Source organism: Somniosus microcephalus, chromosome 1 (genome assembly GCF_052327205.1).
Source record: "Somniosus microcephalus isolate GS21.2 chromosome 1, FLI_Smic_1.0, whole genome shotgun sequence".
NCBI classification, from domain to species: Eukaryota; Metazoa; Chordata; class Chondrichthyes; order Squaliformes; family Somniosidae; genus Somniosus; species Somniosus microcephalus.
In genome coordinates, this window is record NC_140987.1 from 253,676,419 (window position 1) to 253,695,413 (window position 18,995).

The 18,995-nt window shown below is 44.3% G+C and overlaps 1 protein-coding gene across 3 annotated transcripts in view; it reads left to right on the forward strand.

Annotated features, from left to right (window-relative positions):
- pgm5 (phosphoglucomutase 5) overlaps nt 1–18,995 on the forward strand; it is a 591,608-nt gene that overhangs the window by 400,571 nt on the left and 172,042 nt on the right. For all 3 annotated transcript variants that reach the window (XR_015078914.1, XM_085992105.1, XM_085992097.1), the window contains exons 2-4: nt 1,344–1,506; nt 6,083–6,229; nt 17,762–17,887. Coding sequence is in view for 2 of the 3 variants with exons in the window: in XM_085992105.1 (XP_085848231.1) it covers nt 1,344–1,506; nt 6,083–6,229; nt 17,762–17,887 (436 nt within the window). In the remaining variant the exon portion in view is untranslated. The remainder of the gene's footprint in view (nt 1–1,343; nt 1,507–6,082; nt 6,230–17,761; nt 17,888–18,995) is intronic.

An 18,995-nucleotide genomic window follows, 5' to 3' on the forward strand; every position in this document is an offset into this window, starting at 1 on the left:
ATTAAAAATTAAAATGTTGTTAAAATGGAGGCACGTGACCTCCTTAAAAGATTTCAGTGACCGAAGCGCCTCCTGGGAGAAGATTGGTTGCCCCCCAACCTCATTAAAACTGGAAGTTGGCGGGTTGGGGCCGGGTTTGAGAATTTAAACATTTTTACCTTTCCACTTGCCCCAACGCACCTGTCCTTAGTGATTAATATTCTCCCAATACTCCAGCTGAGGTCTAACCAGTGATTTATAGAGGTTTAAAAAAGCAGAATACTGCGGATGCTGAAAATCTGAAATAAAAACAGGAAATGCTGGAAAAACTCAGCAGGTCAGGCAGTATCTGTGGAGAGAGAAACGGAGTTAACGTTTCAGGTCTGATGAAAGGTCACCGGCCCGAAACCACAAGGAGTGATTGAGGTGAATAGCATAGATGCATTCAAGGAGAAGCTAAATAAGCATACGAGGGAGAAAGGAATAGAAGGTTATGCTGGTAGGTTGGGAGGAGGCTCGTGTGGAGCATAAACGTTAACTCTGTTTCACTCTCCACAGATGCTGCATTTTCTGTTTCTATTTATAAAGGTTTAGCCGAACTAAGTGATCAAAGTTTTATCTCCTCCCCTTAGCCCAGGGGTCCTAAACCCAATTATATTTCACTCCCCCCGACCCACACGCCCCCCCCCACCCCGCCCCATGCCATACTGAGATCAGCTCCCCCAACACAAAATGCATTAGAACCTGGGTTCTTACTGGTCTGTATGGTTGAATATCACATTGGACAGGACATTTACCAAGGTACAGAATCAATATAACTATCAGGAAGGACTGAACAGGCTGGGCTTTTCTCTCTAGGAAAAAGAAGGCTATTGGGTGAACTGATAGAGGCCATTATGATTTTGAAAGGGTTTGATAGGGTGGACGTAGAGAAGATTTTTCCACTTATGAGGGAGACCAAGGCTAAGGGCCATAAATATAAGATAGTCACTAATAAATTAAATAAGGAACTCAATAGAAACTTCTTTACTCAGAGAGTGGTTAGAATGTGGAACTCACTACCACAAGGAGTAGTTGAGGTGAATAGTAGAGATACGTTTAAGGGGAAGCTAGATAAATACATGAGGGAGAAAGGAATAGAAGGATATGCTGATAGGGTGAGATGAATAGGGGTGGAAGGAGGCTTGTGTGGAGCATAAACACTGACATGGACCTGTTGGGCCAAATGGCCTGTTTCTGTGCTCTACTCTCAATGTAATTCTATGTAATGATATTGAACCTTTAATGTGTTAAGTCACGCATTTGTTAGGATTATTGTTACGCTTCTCTGATGGTGTTCTAAATGCAATTTTTATGTTGTTCAGATTGGGCGATTGGTGATTGGTCAGCATGGGATACTGTCCACACCAGCTGTGTCCTGCATTATCAGAAAGATAAAGGCCATTGGAGGAATCGTTCTTACAGCCAGTCATAACCCTGGAGGACCAGACGGGGATTTTGGTGTGAAGTTTAATGTGGCTAACGGAGGTGAGTCTCATCAGTTACAGTCGCTCATTCATGAGAAGGTCTAATTAGCTAGGACATACGGACTGGAGTAGGAACAGATGAACTATCTTCTAAAACATATATTGTAAATCAGGGTTTATTATTAAAATAGAAAAAAATCCTGTCCCAAAGCGCTTCACAGGGGCGTTATCCGACAAAAAATGACACCGAGCCAAAGAACTAAATATTAAGAGGGATGACTAAAAGCTTGATCAAAAAGGTGGGTTTTAAGGAGCATCTTAAAGAAGGAGATGGAGAAGCAGTGATTTCCAGAGTTTAGGGCCTAGATGGCTGAAGGCACGGCCGCCAATGGTGGGACGAAGGAAGTTGGGGTTGCAGAAGGAGGCCAGAGTTGGAGGAATGCAGAGATCTCAGTGTGTTTTAGGGCTAGAGGAGGTTACAGAGATAGGGAGGGGGAAAGGCCATGGAGGGATTTAAACACAAGGATGAGAATTTTAAAATCGCTGAGCCAATGTAGGTCAGCGAGCACAGGGGTGTTGGTTAAACGGGACTTGGTGCGAGTTAGGATACGGGCAGCAGAGTTGTGGATGAGCTGAAGTTTATGGAGGATGGAGAATGGAGAGCCGGGCAGGAGACCATTGGAATAGTTGCGTCTGGAGGTAACAAAAGCATGGATGAGGCAGGGGCAGAGATGGGCGATACTATAGAAGTGGAAGTAGGCGGTCTTGGTGATGGAAAGGTTAGAAACTCAGTTCGGGGTCAAATAGAATGCTGAGGTTGCGAACAGTCTGGTTCAACCCAAGATAGAAGCTGTGGAAGGTGGATTGTGTCGGTGGCGAGGGAACGGAGTTTGTGGCGGGGCCGAAGACAATGGCTTTGATCCAGGACAGGAATTTGCGGTTCATCCAGGACTGGATGTTGGACAAGCAGTCTAACAACACAGAGGCACCAATGGAACGGTTGAGAGAGGTGGTGGAGAGTTCGAGCTGGGAGTCACTAACATACACATGGAACCTGACCCCCATGTCAGATGTCACCAAGGGGCAGCATGCTGATGAGGAGTTGGGGGCCAAGGATAGGTCCTTGGGGGACTCCAGATGTAATGGTGTTGCCTGTATTCTGTGCACTACAGGGTCATTTATCCAAATACTCACTTCTCACATGGAGACTCATCCGATGGGAAATTGCTGTGATTTTTCATCCACTGTTGGAAAATCGTGGGAAGTGCACCTTTAAATTCTCACTGTGCCTCTCACGATGGATCAAGTTCCATGCCAGGAAGGGACAGTCGGAAAATACATCCTTATGTGCGAAGGATTTCTTTATAAATGGGTTCCCAATGTTGTAACACACAGCACGTAGAGGGAAACCTGGTCCGAGATGAGTTACATCACCATAAATCATAAAGAATGGCAACAAAAGTGGCTAAGAAACACCGAGGAATTTTTCAATCAATAAATACTCCGGGGGTTGATTTCAACATTCCCAGAGGGAGCTGCACTTGCAATGAGTACCGGGGCTGTAAAGTTACAGCCTTACATGTGTCTCATCTTTTCCCTTCAAGCACAGCTTCCCTGCTGAGAGTGCGGGATCACGGAATTACCCCCATTACAAAAATGACTGTCCTCCTGTCCTGTTACGTACGCAACCATAGGAGTTCCTGAGTGTGTGGACTGCAGTTACAGGAAGGTCTTTTAATACACAAATGTTGAACAATGGGTTCACCAGGAATGAAGGTGCAAGTCAACAATTCCGTCAAGAGGTTCTCAGATGCTGCCCTGAAGTGAATGTTAAGCCAACAAATTGCGACCTACATTACAACAGTGACTACACTTCCAAAGTGCTTCATTGGCTGTAAAGCGCTTTAGGACGTCCTGAGGTTGTGAAAGTTGTTCTATAAATGTTAGTCTTACAAGTCTTTCTATTAAATGCTGTTGTTTATGTAGAAAACAATCATTAACTTTTATTGTTATGTAGCTAAATTGTTGTATACAATTAAAATGATAAACTCCTGTGAGGTTATATGTGCACATTTTTCATAAATGTGACCTCCTATTGTACTACTCTTTGCTACAGTGTTATCTGGCCCAGCCAATCACTAGAGGGAGAGTAAGGGATTGTTAGATCAATGCAATCTGCAAAGAACAACCATAGGTAACTTCATTAAATTTCTCAGTTAAGAAATCAAGATAATTAACTAGCCAGAAATTAAAAGAAAATTGTATCAGAGTACGTTTCTGATAACATCAACTTGCATTTATATAGCGCCTTTAATGTAATAAAATATTCCAAAGAGCATTATCAGACATAAATTTGACACCGAACCACAAATGGCGTAATTAGAACAGGTGACCAAAGCTTGGTCAAAGAGATAGTTTTTAAGGCCCAATTTAAAAGAACAGAGAGAGGCAGAGAGGTTTTGGGAGGAAAACTCCAGAGCTTAGGGCCTAGGCAGCTGAAGGCAAGGCCACCAATGATGTACAGGAGGCCAGAATTGGAGGAGCACAGAGATCGCGGAGGAGCATCAAGTAAAGCTCATGAAAAAGAAATCATCGGTTCTTTAACAACCCAGGATTTTGAGGCGGAAAGTGAGCAGGAAGGGCAACATCACCTTAGGAGCTAGTATGTTCATTACAATACTATGGTTAGATTTTCATCCTTCTTAAATAGTAAAAGGGTAATAAGAAGAGGGGTGGGGCCGATTAGGAACCAAAAAGGAGACCTTTGCATGGAGGCAGAGGGTATGGCTGAGGTACTAAATGAGTACCTTGCATCTATCTTCACCAAGGAAGAGAATGCTGCCATAGACATAGTAAAGGAGGAGGTAGTGGAGATACTTGATAGGATAAAAATTGATAAAGAGGAGGTATTAGAAAGGCTGGCTGTACTTAAAGTAGATAAATCGCCAGGAGCAGATGGGATGCATCCTAGGATGCTGAGGGAATTGAGGGAGGAAATTGCGGAAGTACTGGCCATAATAATCCAATCCTCCTTAGATATGGGGGTGGTGCCAGAGGACTGGGGAATTGCAAATGTTACACCATTGTTCAAAAAAGGGTGTAAAGATAAACCCAGCAACTTCAGGCCAGTCAGTTTAACCTCGGTAGTGGAGAAACTTTTAGAAACAGTAATCAGTGACAAGATTAACAGTCACTTGGACAAGTGTGGATTAATTAAGGAAAGCCAGCACGGATTTGTTAAAGGCAAATCGTGTTTAACTAACTTGATTGAGTTCTTTGATGAGGTAACAGAGAGAGTTGATGAGGGTAATGTAGTTGATGTAGTGTACATGGATTTCCAAAAGGCGTTCGACAAAGTGCCACATAATAGGCTTGCCAGCAAAGTTGAAGCCCATGGAATAAAAGGGACAGTGGCAGCATGGATACGGAATTGGCTAAGTGATAGAAAACAGAGAGTAGTCGTGAACGGTTGTTTTTCGGACTGGAGGAAGGTATACAGTGGTGTTCCCCAGGGGTCGGTACTAGGACCATTGCTTTTCTTGATATATATTAATGACTTGGACAGGGCACAATTTCAAAATTTGCAGATGACACAAAACTTGGAAGTATAGTGAACAGTGAGGAGGAGAGTGATAGACTTCAGGAGGACATAGACAGGCTGGTGGAATGGGCGGACACGTGACAAATGAAATTTAATGCAGAAAAGTGTGAAGTGATACATTTTGGTAGATAGAATGAGGAGAGGACATATAAACTAAATGGTACAATCCTGAATGGGGTGCACGAACACAGAGACCTGGGGGTATGTGTGCACAAATTGTTGAAGGTGACAGGGCAGGTTGCAAAAGCAATTAAAAAGATTTGAGGATCCTGGGCTTCATAAACAGAGGTATAGTGTACACATTGTGGAAATTATGAGGAACCTTTATAAAACACTGGTTCGGCCCCAACTGGAGTATTGTGTCCAATTCTGGGCACCGCACTTTAGGAAGCATAGGAAGGCCTTAGAGAGGGTGGAGAAAAGATTTACGAGAATGATTCCAGGAATGAGGGACTTCAGTTATGTGGATAGACTGGAGAAGCTGGGGTTGTTCTCCTTGGAGCAGAGAAGATTGAGAGGAGATTTGATAGAGGTGTTCAAAATCATGATGGGTCTGGACAGAGTAGATAGAGAGAAACTGTTCCCATTGGCAGAAGGGTCGAGAACCAGAGGACACAGATTTAAGGTGATTGGCAAAAGAACCAAAGGCGACGTAAGAAAAAACTTTTTACGCAGCGAGTGGTTAAGATCTGGAATGTACTGCCTGAAAGGGTGGTGGAGGCAGATTCAATCACAGCTTTCAAAAGGGAATTGGATAAGTATATGAAGGAAAGAAATTTGCCGGGCTACGGGGAAAGGGCAGGGGAGTGGGACTAGCTAAAGTGCTCTTGCAGAGAGTCTGCACGGGCTCAACGGGCCAATTGGCCTTCTTCCGTGCTGTAACCATTCTATGATTCCATTAATCCCTGATTCTTGTACAAACCCAACAATAAGCTTGTAGAAATAACTCAGGGCTGTTTGCTTTGCTCATATTGAGCCTGTGTGCTTTAGTTTAATTTTTTTTAAACTATTTCTACTCTCTCCTTTGTTTACTTAGGTCCAGCTCCCGAGTCGGTGACGGAAAAGATCTACCAGATTAGTAAAACTATAGAAGAGTTTGCCATCTGTCCCGATCTGAGAATAGATCTTTCTCGACTGGGCAGGCAAGAATTTGATCTGGAGAACAAGTTCAAACCCTTCAGAGGTATTTTGTGGGATTGTATGCAGCTGTACAACCATCTCCAATTCTAAATTGGGCCGAGTTCTCGTCTTTGTAAGAGGGGATTCACCAAGCATTCCGACGTTGCCTCATTTTGAAAGGGGATTGAAGCAGGTTTGGGATTCCAAGGGAATGGGCAGCCTGTTTTTTTTCTATTGGAAGTTTTTAAATAGCTCTTTCAAAGAAAGGCTACAATGGCCCAGCAAATTAACATCATTGCAGTCAGAAACTCTTGAATGGAAGCAGTGGTGTGCTTAGAAAGTCAAAGATGGGGAACAGGAAAAGCAGATTGTCCACAGTCTTGACAATAAAAAATATTTTTTGGATTGTTTGAGAGGTATGAGCTTCTTGAAGGATATGTATGCCACCACCTTTAGTTTAGTTTCCTAAAACACATGTGGCGGAGCTTAAGATGTTGGCTGTGGCTCAGTGGGTAGCACTCTTGTCTTCTGAGTGAGAAGGTTGTAGGTTCAAGCCCCTCTCCAGGGACTTAAACACAAACTCTAGGCTGACACTCGCAGTCCAGTACTGAGGGAGTGCTGCACTGTTGGAGGTGCTGTCCTTCAGATGAGATGTTAAACTGAGGCTCTATCTGCCCTCGTAGGTGGATGTAAAAGATCTCATGGCACTATTTTGAAGAAGAGCAGGGAAATTTTTGCTGATGTTCTGGGCAATATTTCTCCATCAACCAACATCACTAAAGAACAGATTATCTGGACATTTATCGCATTGCTGTTTGTGGGAACTTGCTGTTCGCAAATTGGTGTCATGTTTCCTACATTACAACAGTAACTACACTTCAAAAAGTGCTTCACTGGCTGTAAAGCACTTTGGGACATCCTGAGGTGGTGAAAGGCGCTATATAAATGCAAGTTCTTTCTTTTTCTTGTTTATGCAGAAAGCTCCTTTCTTTTATTTCCTGTTCCTGGGATCAAAAATCATTGGCTTTCTCTTTTTTTGTACTTTGTTTCAAACGACACAGAGACAACACTCTTGTCACTCGCTCAGGCGTGGTTTTCTCTGCTGGCTTGGGAATGACGAGATGGCTGAAGGTTGCTTTTATCCGTATCTTCTCTATATGGAGTGATTTGACTATTGACATCTTCCAGTCACCAGGGAGGACACCAGCTGTAAATGGTTGATTCAACAGATGTGCTAGCAGTTGTGCCAAGGAACCTCTGGAGAGTGTCAACATTTTAGAGTCCCAATTAAAGGCATCTTTTGTCCAGCAAGTCCTTAAACTGCTGTATTTACCCTTTCTTTTATATTGCACTTTCCACCAGCTTTTTAAAGAAATGGTTTTCACCATCTTCTGTTTCCATTTAATGTAGTACAGTACAATAATTTTTAATTGAAATGAAAAAGAGGAAGAATGTGCATTTATACAGCGCCTTTCACGACCTCTAGACATTCTAAAGCGCTTTACAGCCAATGAAGTACTTTTGGAGTGTAGTCACTGTTGTAATGTAGAAAAAGGGGCAGCCAATTTGCGCATAGCAAGCTCCCACAAACAGCAATGTTAAACAAGCACATGAGAAAAAAGAAAGACTTACATTTATATAGCGCCTTTCACGACCACCGGATGTCTCAAAGCGCTTTACAGGCAATTAAGTACTTTTTTTGAAGTGGAGTCACTTGTAATGTGAGAGATGCGGCAGTCAATTTGCGCACAGCAGCAAATGTGATAATGATCAGATAATCTGTTTTTTAGTGGTGTTGATTAAGGGATAAATATTGGCCAGGACACCAGGGATAATTCCCCTACTCTTCTTCAAAATAGTGCCATGGGATCTTTTATGTCCACCTGAGAGAGCAGACTGGGCCTCGGTTTAATGTTTCATCCAAAAGACGGCACCATCCGACAGTGCAGCACTCCCTCAGCACTGCCCTGGAGTGTCAGCCTAGCTTTATGAGCTACAAGTGGGACTTGAACCCACAACCTTCTAACTCAGACGTAAGTGTGCTTCCAACTGAGCTACAGCTGACACTGAGGGCAAAAAGAACAGAAGGCCATGCAGTGTAGGCTGATCATGCAGGAACAGAAGAAGTCAAAATCTTCACAGAAGATAACTCATACGTTTAGACTGATTCTGCTGACCGGATCATCTGTTTTAGTGATGTAAGTTGAGGGATAAATAATGGCCAGGACACTGGGTAAAACTCCCCTGCTTTAAAATCTCTGGAGAGGCCCAATTTAGTTTTTAATATTTGCGGAGTTCACTGCTATTTTCAAAATTCAAAGAGATTTACGAATAAATAGGAAATTTGCTCAATGAAGCTTCTACAATTGCTATTTGGATTGATTTCAAAATTTGCTTTCATAATCACTTACACGTTCAAATTAGTAGTTCTTTTGTAAAGTGAACTTTAATCAGCACAAGATTTCTAATAGTATTTGAATTGGCGGTCACTTTGAATTCTGTTCCCAGTTAAGATCTATTGTGGGTAGATTTTCAACTTGAAATGAATGGAAATGAAAATCGGGCCATTTGTACAAGGAGCAGCGAATCCACAACATCAGTTTTACAGCAAGTTCAGACTCTACCTCGTTTAATTCAGCAACACAATATTTCCCCGGGGTTGAATGGGCTGATTGAGTGTTTTTTTATTCGTTCATGGAATGTGGGCATCGCTGGCAAGGCCAGCATTTATTGCCCATCCTCAATTGCCCTTGAGAAGGTGGTGGTGAGCTGCATTCTTGAAGCGCTGCAGTCCGTGTGGTGATGGTACTCCCACAGTGCTGTTAGGGAGAGAGTTCCAGGATTTTGACCCAGCGACGATGAAGGATCGGCGATATACTTCTAAGTCAGGATGATGTGTGACTTGGAGGGGAACTTGGAGGTGATGGTGTTCCCATGCACCTGCTGCCCTTGTCCTTCTAGGTGGTAGAGGTTGCGGGTTTGAGAGGTGCTGCCGAAGAAGCCTTGGTGAGTTGCTGCAGTGCATCTTGTAGATGGTACATACTGCAGCCACGGTATGCCGGTGGTGGAGGGAGTGAATGTTTAAGGTGGTGGATGGGGTGCCAATCAAGCGGGCTGCTTTGTCTTGGATGGTATCGAGCTTCTTGAGTGTTGTTGGAGCTGCACTCATCCAGGCAAGTGGAGAGTATTCCATCACACTCCTTACTTGTGCCTTGTAGATGGTGGAAAGGCTTTGGGGAGTCAGGAGGTGAGACACTCGCCGCAGAATACCTAGCCTCTGACCTAAAAACAGAAAATGCTGGAAATACTCAGCAGGTCAGGCAGCATCTGTGGAGAGAGAAACAGAGTTAACGTTTCAGGTCGATGACCATTCGTCAGACCCCTATCCTCTGACCTGCTCTTGTTGCCACAGTATTTATGTGGCTGGTCCAGTTAAGTTTTGATCAATGGCGACCCCCAGGATATTGATGGTGGGGGATTCGGCAATGGTAATGCCGTTGAATGTCAAGGGGCGGTGGTTAGACTCTCGCTTGTTGAAGATAGTCCATTGCCTGGCACTGGTGTGGCACAAATGTCACTTATCAGCCCAAGCCTGAATGTCATCCAGGACTTGTTGCATGCGGGCATGGACTGCTTCATTATCTGAGGAGTTGCGAATGGCACTGAACACTGTGCAGTCATCAGCGAACATCCCCATTTCTGATCTTATGTTGGAGGGAAGGTCATTGATGAAGTAGCTGACGATGGTTGGGCCTAGGACACTGCCCTGAGGAGCTGAATCTTAAATTCACATTATGCTATGGACAGCCTTTTCCCATATTTTCATTCCCCAATTTACTTTAACAAAAAAATTCTGATTAAATTCCCTTAAACAAAAACAACTTGTATTTATATAGCACCTTTAAATCTATCAAAACATCCCAAGGCATTTCACAGGAGCGATTATCAAACAAAATTTGACACCGAGCCACATAAAGAGATATTAGGACAGGTGACCAAAAGTTTGGTCAAAGAGGTAGTTTTTAAGGAGCGTCTTAAAGGAGGAGAGAGAGGTGAAGAGGTTCAGGGAGGGAATTCCAGAGCTTAGGTTCTAGACAGCTGAAAGCATGGCCGCCGATGTTGGAGCGATTAAAATCGGGGATGTGTAAGAGGCCAGAATTGGAGGGGTGCAGAGATCTCAGAGGGTTGTGTGGCTGGAGGAGGTTACAGAGATAGGGAGAGGGCGAGGCCATGGAGATTTGAAAACAAGGATGAGAATTTTAAAATCGAGGCATTGCTGGACCGGAAGCCAATGTAGGTCAGCGAGCACAGAGGTGATGGGTAAATGGGACTTGGTATCAGTTAGGGCACTGGCAGCAGAGTTTTGGATGAGCACAAGTAGGGGGGAAGATGGGAGGCTGGCCAGGAGAGCATTGGAATATATTATGGAAATTATGGAAATAATCAGTAACTTTGTCCCAGCCGTTGCCACCAGAAGATGTGGGACATGGAGGGGTGCAAAGTGTGTTATTGCCACTTGCTGTGGAGTGCAGGTACAGCGTGGATCAATAAACAGCAACTGTACGAATGTGATAGCATTTTTCTTTAAAGGGACGGGCCGATCTGAACTGTTCAAAGTGGTACAAAATTCTGAAGGTAGATTTCTCAATTCAAATTGATTTAGATTCAAAGATTAGGTTTGGAGCTGATCACCTGCCGTTGCCCATGTGTCAGCTGTGGCTCAGTGGGTAGCACTCTTGCCTCTGAGTCAGAAGGTTGTGGGTTCACAGGCCCATTCCAGAGTCTTGAGCACATAAAGCTAGCCTGACACTCCCAGTGCAGTGCTGAGGCTCCGCTGCACTGTCGGAGGTGCTGTTGTTCAGATGAGATGTTAAACCGAGGCCCCGTCTGCTCTCTCAGGTGAACATAAAAGAATCTACAGCACTATTCGAGGAAGAGCAGGGGAGTTCTCCCCAGTGTCCCGGCCAATATTTATCCCTCAACCAACGTCACTAAAAAAACAGATTATCTGGTCATTATCATATTGCTGTTTGTGGGAGCTTGCTGTGCGCAAATTGGCTGCCTCATTTCCTACATCACAACAGTGACTACACTTCAAAAGTACTTCATTGGCTGCAAAGCACTTTGTGATATCCTGAAGTTGTGAAAGGCACTATATAAAGGCAAGTCTTTCTTTCTTTGTCACCTGTAACCGATCGACTCTGCGGGGTAGATTTGGACTTTTGGTCGGCCACCCACTCCAACCCGCTCCCCCCCCCCCCCAATTGAGGTGTTAAAGATGATTAAAGGAGTTGATAGGGTAGAGAGAGAGAAACTATTTCCTCTGGTGGGGGGAGTCCAGAACAAGGGGGCAGAACCTTAAAATTAGAGCTGGGCCGTTCAGGGGTGATGTCAAGAAGCACTTCTTCACACAAAGGGTAGTGGAAATCTGGAACTCTCTCCCCCAAAATGCTGTTGAGGCTGGGGGTCAAATGAAAGTTTCAAAACTGAGATCGATAGGTTTTTGTTAGGCAAAGGGTGTTAAGGGTTACGGAACCAAGGCAGGTGGATGGAGTTGAGATACAGTTCAGCCATGATCTAATTGAATGACGGAACAGGCTGGAGGGGCTGAATGGCCTCCTCCTGTTCCTATGTACCTTTAGAAGGCATCTTCTCTTCCATCACCCGTGGAACTGGCTTATGTGAGCACAGCAAAGGCTCTAGCCTGTTCCGAGCTAAAATGGCAATCGGGGTCCTGTTAATGTTAAAGGACTCCAATTTCCGCATTGAAAGGGGCCTATTACCTGAAACAGACGGGCGCTTTGGACACCCAACGGTAGGTCCCTTTCAAAATGGCGGCGGACGAATCGCCAGTGTTAATGGAATGGTGAGGCTAATGACCCCATTCTGAGGCAGTTACACATTCCCCCCCCCCACCCCATTAACGGCAGGCGCAGAGAGTGAAGATCAACCCCTATATGTGCGTGTTTGTCAGACTGAGTAAAGCAATTTAAGGTTTCAGCAATTTTCACCCAGCTATTACACTGGCAAAGATTGCAGCTGGCTCCCGAGAGTTGAAAGGTCACATACCACTGACTCCCACTTGGCCCACACTTCCTCAACCCAGTGCTGAGTGGCCGTGACATGAGACAGCTGTACTGAATTGCCTGGTGACGTGCCCATCAGTGGCAAGATCTCCATCAAAGATTGCTGATTGGAACCGGTGACTGATGCCTGTACACAAGAGATGGAGAATCAAGCCAAATGCATTCGTGTGGATTAGTCTGCGTCATAACAGACAATTCCTGAAATACCAGTTTTGCATTGGGGGGTCAGTGTTGCATCTTGTCGAGCAGATGTATTGAAACTTGCTACAAGGCTGATCTTGAGAGTGCATTTTCTCTAATCTCAGACTGGTCGCCCAATGTACAACTTCCTGAAGTATTTTAGGATACTGAGAAAATAATAATCTGCTGAGAGCTATTAACCTAATTTGAACTGATATTCTTGAAATAAGTGCCTGCAGGAAAGCTTGGTCAAAGATGTAGGTTTTAAGGAGCATCTAAAAGGAAGAAAAAGAGGTAGCGAGGCGGAGAGGTTTAGGGAGGGAATTCCAGAGCTTAAGGCCCAGGCAGCTGAAGGCACGACCGTGTTTAATGGTTAACTAGTGGGTAAGTACCGCAACTTCATGCCCTTACATAGACTTCAATGGCGACTCTCTCAACGAGATACTGGTATTACAAAGCTTACAGAGGAGCAGGGTGACTCGGACAGGAAATGCTTGATTTCCACATTTAGCTGCGCATGTGCGGACTCTGGAAGTTCCTGTCCGATTTACTTCATAACAATAGCCGATAGCCTCAACATAATTTTCAAAGCAAAATCCGGGCCATCTAGTTATGAATACACAACAACAACTTGCATTTCTATAGCGACGTTCACGTAGTACACCATCCCAAGGCGCTTCACAGGAGAGTTATCAGACAAAATTTGACACTGAGCCATATAAGGAGATATTAGCATAGGTAACCAAAAGTTTCGTCAAAGTGGTAGGTTTTAAGGAGGGTCTTAAAGGAGGAGAGACGGAGATGTTTACGCAGGGAATGCCAGAGCTTAGGACCTAGGCAGCTGAAGGCACGGCCATCAACGGTAGAGCGATGAAAATCATGGGTGCGCAAGAGGCCAGAATTGGAGGAGTGCAGATATCTCAGAGGGGTGTAGAGTTGGAGGAGGTTACAGAGGTAGGGAGGGGCGAGGCCATGGAGGGATTTGAACACAAGGATGGGAATTTTAAATTTGTGGCGTTGCTGGACCGGGAGCCAATGTAGATCAGCGAGCACAGGGGTGATGGGTGAACGAGACTTTGTGCGAGTTAGGACACAGGCAGCAGAGTTGTGGATGAGCTGAAGTTTACAGTGCGGTCAGAGGGTTGGAAGCTGATTGCCTAACCATCATCTTAACTGAGAGTTAGTGTGGGGCTTTAGGACTAACCGTGGGATAAATGAATGTAGAAGTGTCACAATACTGTGGTTAGATTAATAGCATTGCATCCGAACATCGCCTGTTACAAAAACTCTGCTTAAGGTCAACCACACCAGCAAATAGTGCAAGTTTGCAAGGGTTCGGCTGATTTGTTGCCCTAGGAACCGGCAACTTCTTCAGTGTCTTTTTCTTTTTTTCTCTCTTTCATTTTCTCCATTTTCCCTTCCCTGTCTCTTTATTTTTTTTTCCTTTCCATTCTCATTTGTTTCTTGCCAACTTTTATTCCCTCTTGTTCTCCCATTAATACTTTTATCAATAAAAGTATTAACGGGAGGAAGTTCACAATGGGGTTGGAGAGAGACAAACGGCTGCTGCTGCCACTAGCAAAATTGACCCATCTCAATCTGACATCCCTATCTCTGTAACCTCCTCCAGCCCTACAACCCTCCGAGATCCCTTGCGCATCCCTGATTTCCTTCGTCCTACCATTGGTGGCCGTGCCTTCAGCTGCCTAGACCCCAATCTCTGGAATTCCCTCCGTAAAGCTTTCCACCTCTCCACCCTCCCATAAGACGCTCCGTAAAACCTACCTATTTGACCAAGTTATTGGTCACCTTTCCTAATAAGGTCCTTATGTGACTCGGTGTCAAGTTTTCTTCAATTTCACTGCTTCAAAATAGCACCACGGGGTGTTTAATGTCCACCTGTGAGGGCAGATGTGGCCTTGGTTTAACGTCTCAGCTGAAAGACGCCACCTCCAACAGTGCAGCACTCCCTCAGTGCTGCGCAAGTATGCTCAAGTCTCTGGTGTGGGACATGAGCCCACAACCTTCTGACGCAGAGACGAGAGCGCTACCCACTGAGCCACGGCTGACGCCTCGTGGGTTGGAGTTAGCCTGAGAACTATGTATGGTGTGCCTCCCTTTCTAGTCTAATGTTTTAAAGGCACAGCTACTTTGCTGGACTCTCGATTTGTCAAATCACCTGCTAAGGTTTACGAAGAAAGTTCCTCCGAGAGATCTGCTATGTCATCGCTACTGCGGTGGAGATGTTAGCAATCTTCAAGTTTGTACAAGCGCTGAGGCAGCTGCTGAGAGAATTCCACTTGTCAAACTGACAGCAGCAATCTTGGCAACAAAAAAAAATAATTGTAAGAATAGCTGACTAGAAATTTTGACTGACCTGGGACCTGTGTATTTGGGATGGGACGATCGAGGCTGCGCTGGTATTTAATTCAGTTGCTGCTGATGTACGTGCTTCACCCACCATCCATCTAACAAAGCCTAACACTAATTAGTATGTCAGGCAAGAATACAGCATCTGGAATAGATTGAAGGTAATTTTAATGTTATCGACTGTCCTTTTGGTACAATATTGTTTGTTTACATAGAATGACATCGAATATACAGAATATACAGGCCATTCAGCCCAACTAGTCTGTGCTGGTCTCCTCCCATTCCATCCACCTCATCTCAACCTTTCAGCAAATCTTTCTACTCCTTTTTCTCTCATGTGCTCGTCTAGTTTCCTTTTGAAAGCCGCTAAGCTTTTTGCCTCGACCAATGCCGGTGGTTTCTTAAAACCTCTTAGCTTTTTAATATTCATTCTCAGGATGTGGACATCACTGGCAAGGCCGGTATTTATTGCCTTTCCTTAGTTGCCCTTGAGAAGGTGGTGGTGGGCCACCTTCTTGAACCGCTGCAGTCCGTGTGGTGAAGGTACTCCTACAGTGCTGTTAGGGAGGGAGTTCCGGGATTTTGACCCAGCGGCGATGAAGGAACGACGATAAACTTCCAAGTCGGCATGGTGTGTGAGATTTTGGAGGGGAACTTGGAGGTGGTGGTGTTCCCATGCGCCTGCTGCCCTCATCCTTCTAGATGGTGGAGGTCGCGGGTTTGGAAGGTGCTGCTGAAGAAGCCTTAGCAAGAAGCGCATGGGTCTCTCCAACAATTACACACACTGCTGGTTCTCTAAAGAATTCCCTACAGCTAAATTTCCCTTTGAATATTTATTGTACATCCATGTTATGAAATGCAGAAGACATAGATATTTCACAAAAATTTCAGTTATCATGGAATTGCACTGGCGACGTCACACTTTAAGTTTCCACTAATATTTGTTTGCATAATCACAAACGTAATATCTTCCCTGAACCAGCGCAATAATAGAATGTAATCGTTTATTTTATTCTTCTTTCCATTAAAAAGTATTCCTTGATGTATTTGGTGCTGTTTGATTAATGCAGTTGCAAATGGGTTTACACCAAAAAATAAGCATTTTTAATAAGGGTGCCCAGTCCTCCACCTGTGAGGAACCGGATTTGAAATCACTGAAAGTGACTTAAAAAAAACTATACTGAACCATTTAATTGTTTAATCAGTGTACATTCGTCAGTTTCTCAGTAAATTAAATATTTTTTGATATGAAACAACTTTTAAAAAGTGCCTCCCCGTGCCTGTGCCCCTAAGAAACTGAGCGCAATTTGAAGAGCCTCCCCGAACCAGGGCCATCGACGGAATCGCCCAATGTCGACTGGGGGGGGGCGGGGGGGGGGGGCAAGGGCAGGGCCAGTTTTATGGGCGGGGCCTGATCCGGGCAAATTGAATCTTGAACCAGTGTAAAAGATTGCGGAAAACACGAGCGTAAGAGTCCTACATTAAATTAATTTAAGCAGTTTTAATCCTGTTGGTAGTTGGGAGTCGGTTCAAGGCATAACATTCCTCAATATTTGGTAACAAACTGGTAATTTGATTCTGATGGCTGATGTGGAAAAAAGTCACAATGACACAGGAGGGCGAGTACTCTTTGAAGGCAGGATTAAGGCAAAGCTGCGTTTGGCTGTGCTATGTCTGACCTGGGAGTGCTTGATGCTGACACTGGGCGTCCAAAATGGAAAAGTGTTCCATTACATAGCACTGACATGCATTAATAAGAACAGAAAATGCTGGAAACACTCAGCAGGTCAGGCAGCATCTGTGGAGGAAGAGAAACAGAGTTAACGTTTTAGGCCGATGACCTTTCATCAGAACTGGGAACTGGGAAAAGTTAGAGATGTAGCAGGTTTTAATCAAGTACTGAGGCAAGGAAAGGGGGGGAGAGGAGGAAAGAACAAAAGGGAAGGTCTGTGATAGGGTGGAAGGCAGGCGAAATTAAATGACAAAAGGGATGATAGGGCAAGGCAAAAGCGGGTGCCAATGGGACGAGTAAAGAAACAAAAGATGGGTCTAGTGGAACTGAAACTGACAACAGCAGAATCATTACCAGAAGCTGCTGTCCGAAAAAATGAGAGCAGTGGATATGATCTGAAATTGTTGAACTCGATGTCAAGTCCAGAAGGCTGTAAAGTGCCTAATCAAAAGATGAGGTGTTGTTCCTCGAGCTTACGTTGAGCATCATTAAAACAGTGTAGGAGGTCAAGGACAGAGAGGTCAGAGTGAGAGTGGGGCGGAGAGTTAAAATGACAAGCCTCTGTACTTGCTTAAAACCTGTTACATCTCTAACTTTTTCCAGTTCTGACGAAAGGTCACCGACCTGAAACGTTAACTCTGTTTCTCTCTCCACAGATGCTGCCTGACCTGCTGAATATTTCCAGCATTTTCTGTTTTCATTTCAGATTTCCAGCATCTGCAGTATTTGGCTTTTTTACTGACATTCATTATCTTGATCAACACACGAAATGAGAAATTGATGGAGTGCAGTTGTTCAGCATTGGAGCGTACAATGCATGGCATCATGGCAGTGAGAGATGCACCTTTCAACTCAAATATTGGCGCAAATCTTTTATATTCTCATAAACCAATCTTCGAAGCCCCTTTCCCTTCCTCCGTTCCCCTTCTGTACAGATGCAGGTTCAATGCAGGTGCTGCAAACCCAATTGTTTGAAAACCCACGTCTGGTCAAGAATCAGTAAGGTAATTATCTCTACGAATTTTCACACACAGATGGCAGCTTGTTTTACAGGAGTTTCTGGGCAAGGCTGAAATTCTTGACAGGGCAATTTTTCTGGGTGGCTCAAGGAAGGATAGGTTTTCCCTCATTGCTTGCAAAGTGCCTGATTAATGAGCTGCACCCAAGAGGCCACTCATTAAGATGCTAATTATAATCACCTCTTGATTGTTTCTTTCTGCTTTTCCAGTTGAAATTGTGGACACAGTAGAAGTTTACCTCAACATGCTGAGAACCCTCTTTGACTTTAGTGCAATCAAGGGGTTACTAACTGGACCCAACCAACTGAAAATAAGGATAGACGCCATGCATGGAGGCAAGTTTAAGCATCATTTCTCATGGATTGATGATTGTTTTGTATTTTGCTTCCTTTTTTTGTTGGCCCTTTCAATTGCATAGTTGGGAGCTAAATTTAATATAAATAATGTAAAAAGTATTATTCAGTGGTTGCTAAAGGTGACATGTTTTGGCTCCAGCTGAAATATTATGGCCCAGAAATTCGGGTCGGGGGCTTCCCGCGGGTGCAAGTCCCCGACCTTCACTTACATATCGCGCTGACATTTGAAGACTGGGCCTGCGTGGATTTCCAGTCTGTGGCCCGGTTCAGCTCCCGGCGTGCTGTGCGTGCGTGATCCAGCGGCGTACTTAGTGCGATGAGCCGGCTGGGATCACGTGAGCACTGGGCAACCAATGGGAGTTTACAAAAGTCCATTCATGAGTTAGACATAAGACCTGTCAAACTCATGAAAAGTCCAGGCGTCCAAAACACTACTTAAACTTTAAATAAAAGTTTTTTTAAATTCCAATAATTAAATTAACTATTAATAACTTTAAAAAACTAATTTAAACAATTATTCAAATACCTGCCAAAATTTTTTTTCAAGAAATCGGGTCCAAAAATACACTTACCTTACTGTAAATTCTTTAAAAATAATAAACCTGTGGAAAAAAATTTCTAACTTTAATTATTAGACCACTTACCTTATAAAACTAAGTCCTTACATCTGCTTTTTACATTCGTAAAAAGTGGAGGCCTTCACGCACGGACAAACCTGTCAAAAAAAACGAAGTTCAACATGTACGCGCTGCCTCAAACGTCGCAAGGGAACCGCCTCTTAACCCCTTGGTTCAGAGGAGAGGAAATGCCGGTTTTCCGCACATGCGCTGTGCATGCTGAAATCCGGCACTTCCAACGGGCCCACGCGTGAGTACCCCGTCCGTACTCACGCGTTGGGACCGGAATTACTGGGCCAATATGTCCAATTCTGAGGCACTGCACTTTAGGAAGGATGTGAGGGCTTTGGAGAGGGTACAGAAGAGATTTACTAAAATCGTTTCAGGGATGAGGGGTTACAGTTATGTGGATAGATTGGAGAAGCTGGGGTTGTTCTCCTTAGAGCAGAGAAGGCTAAGAGGAGATTTGA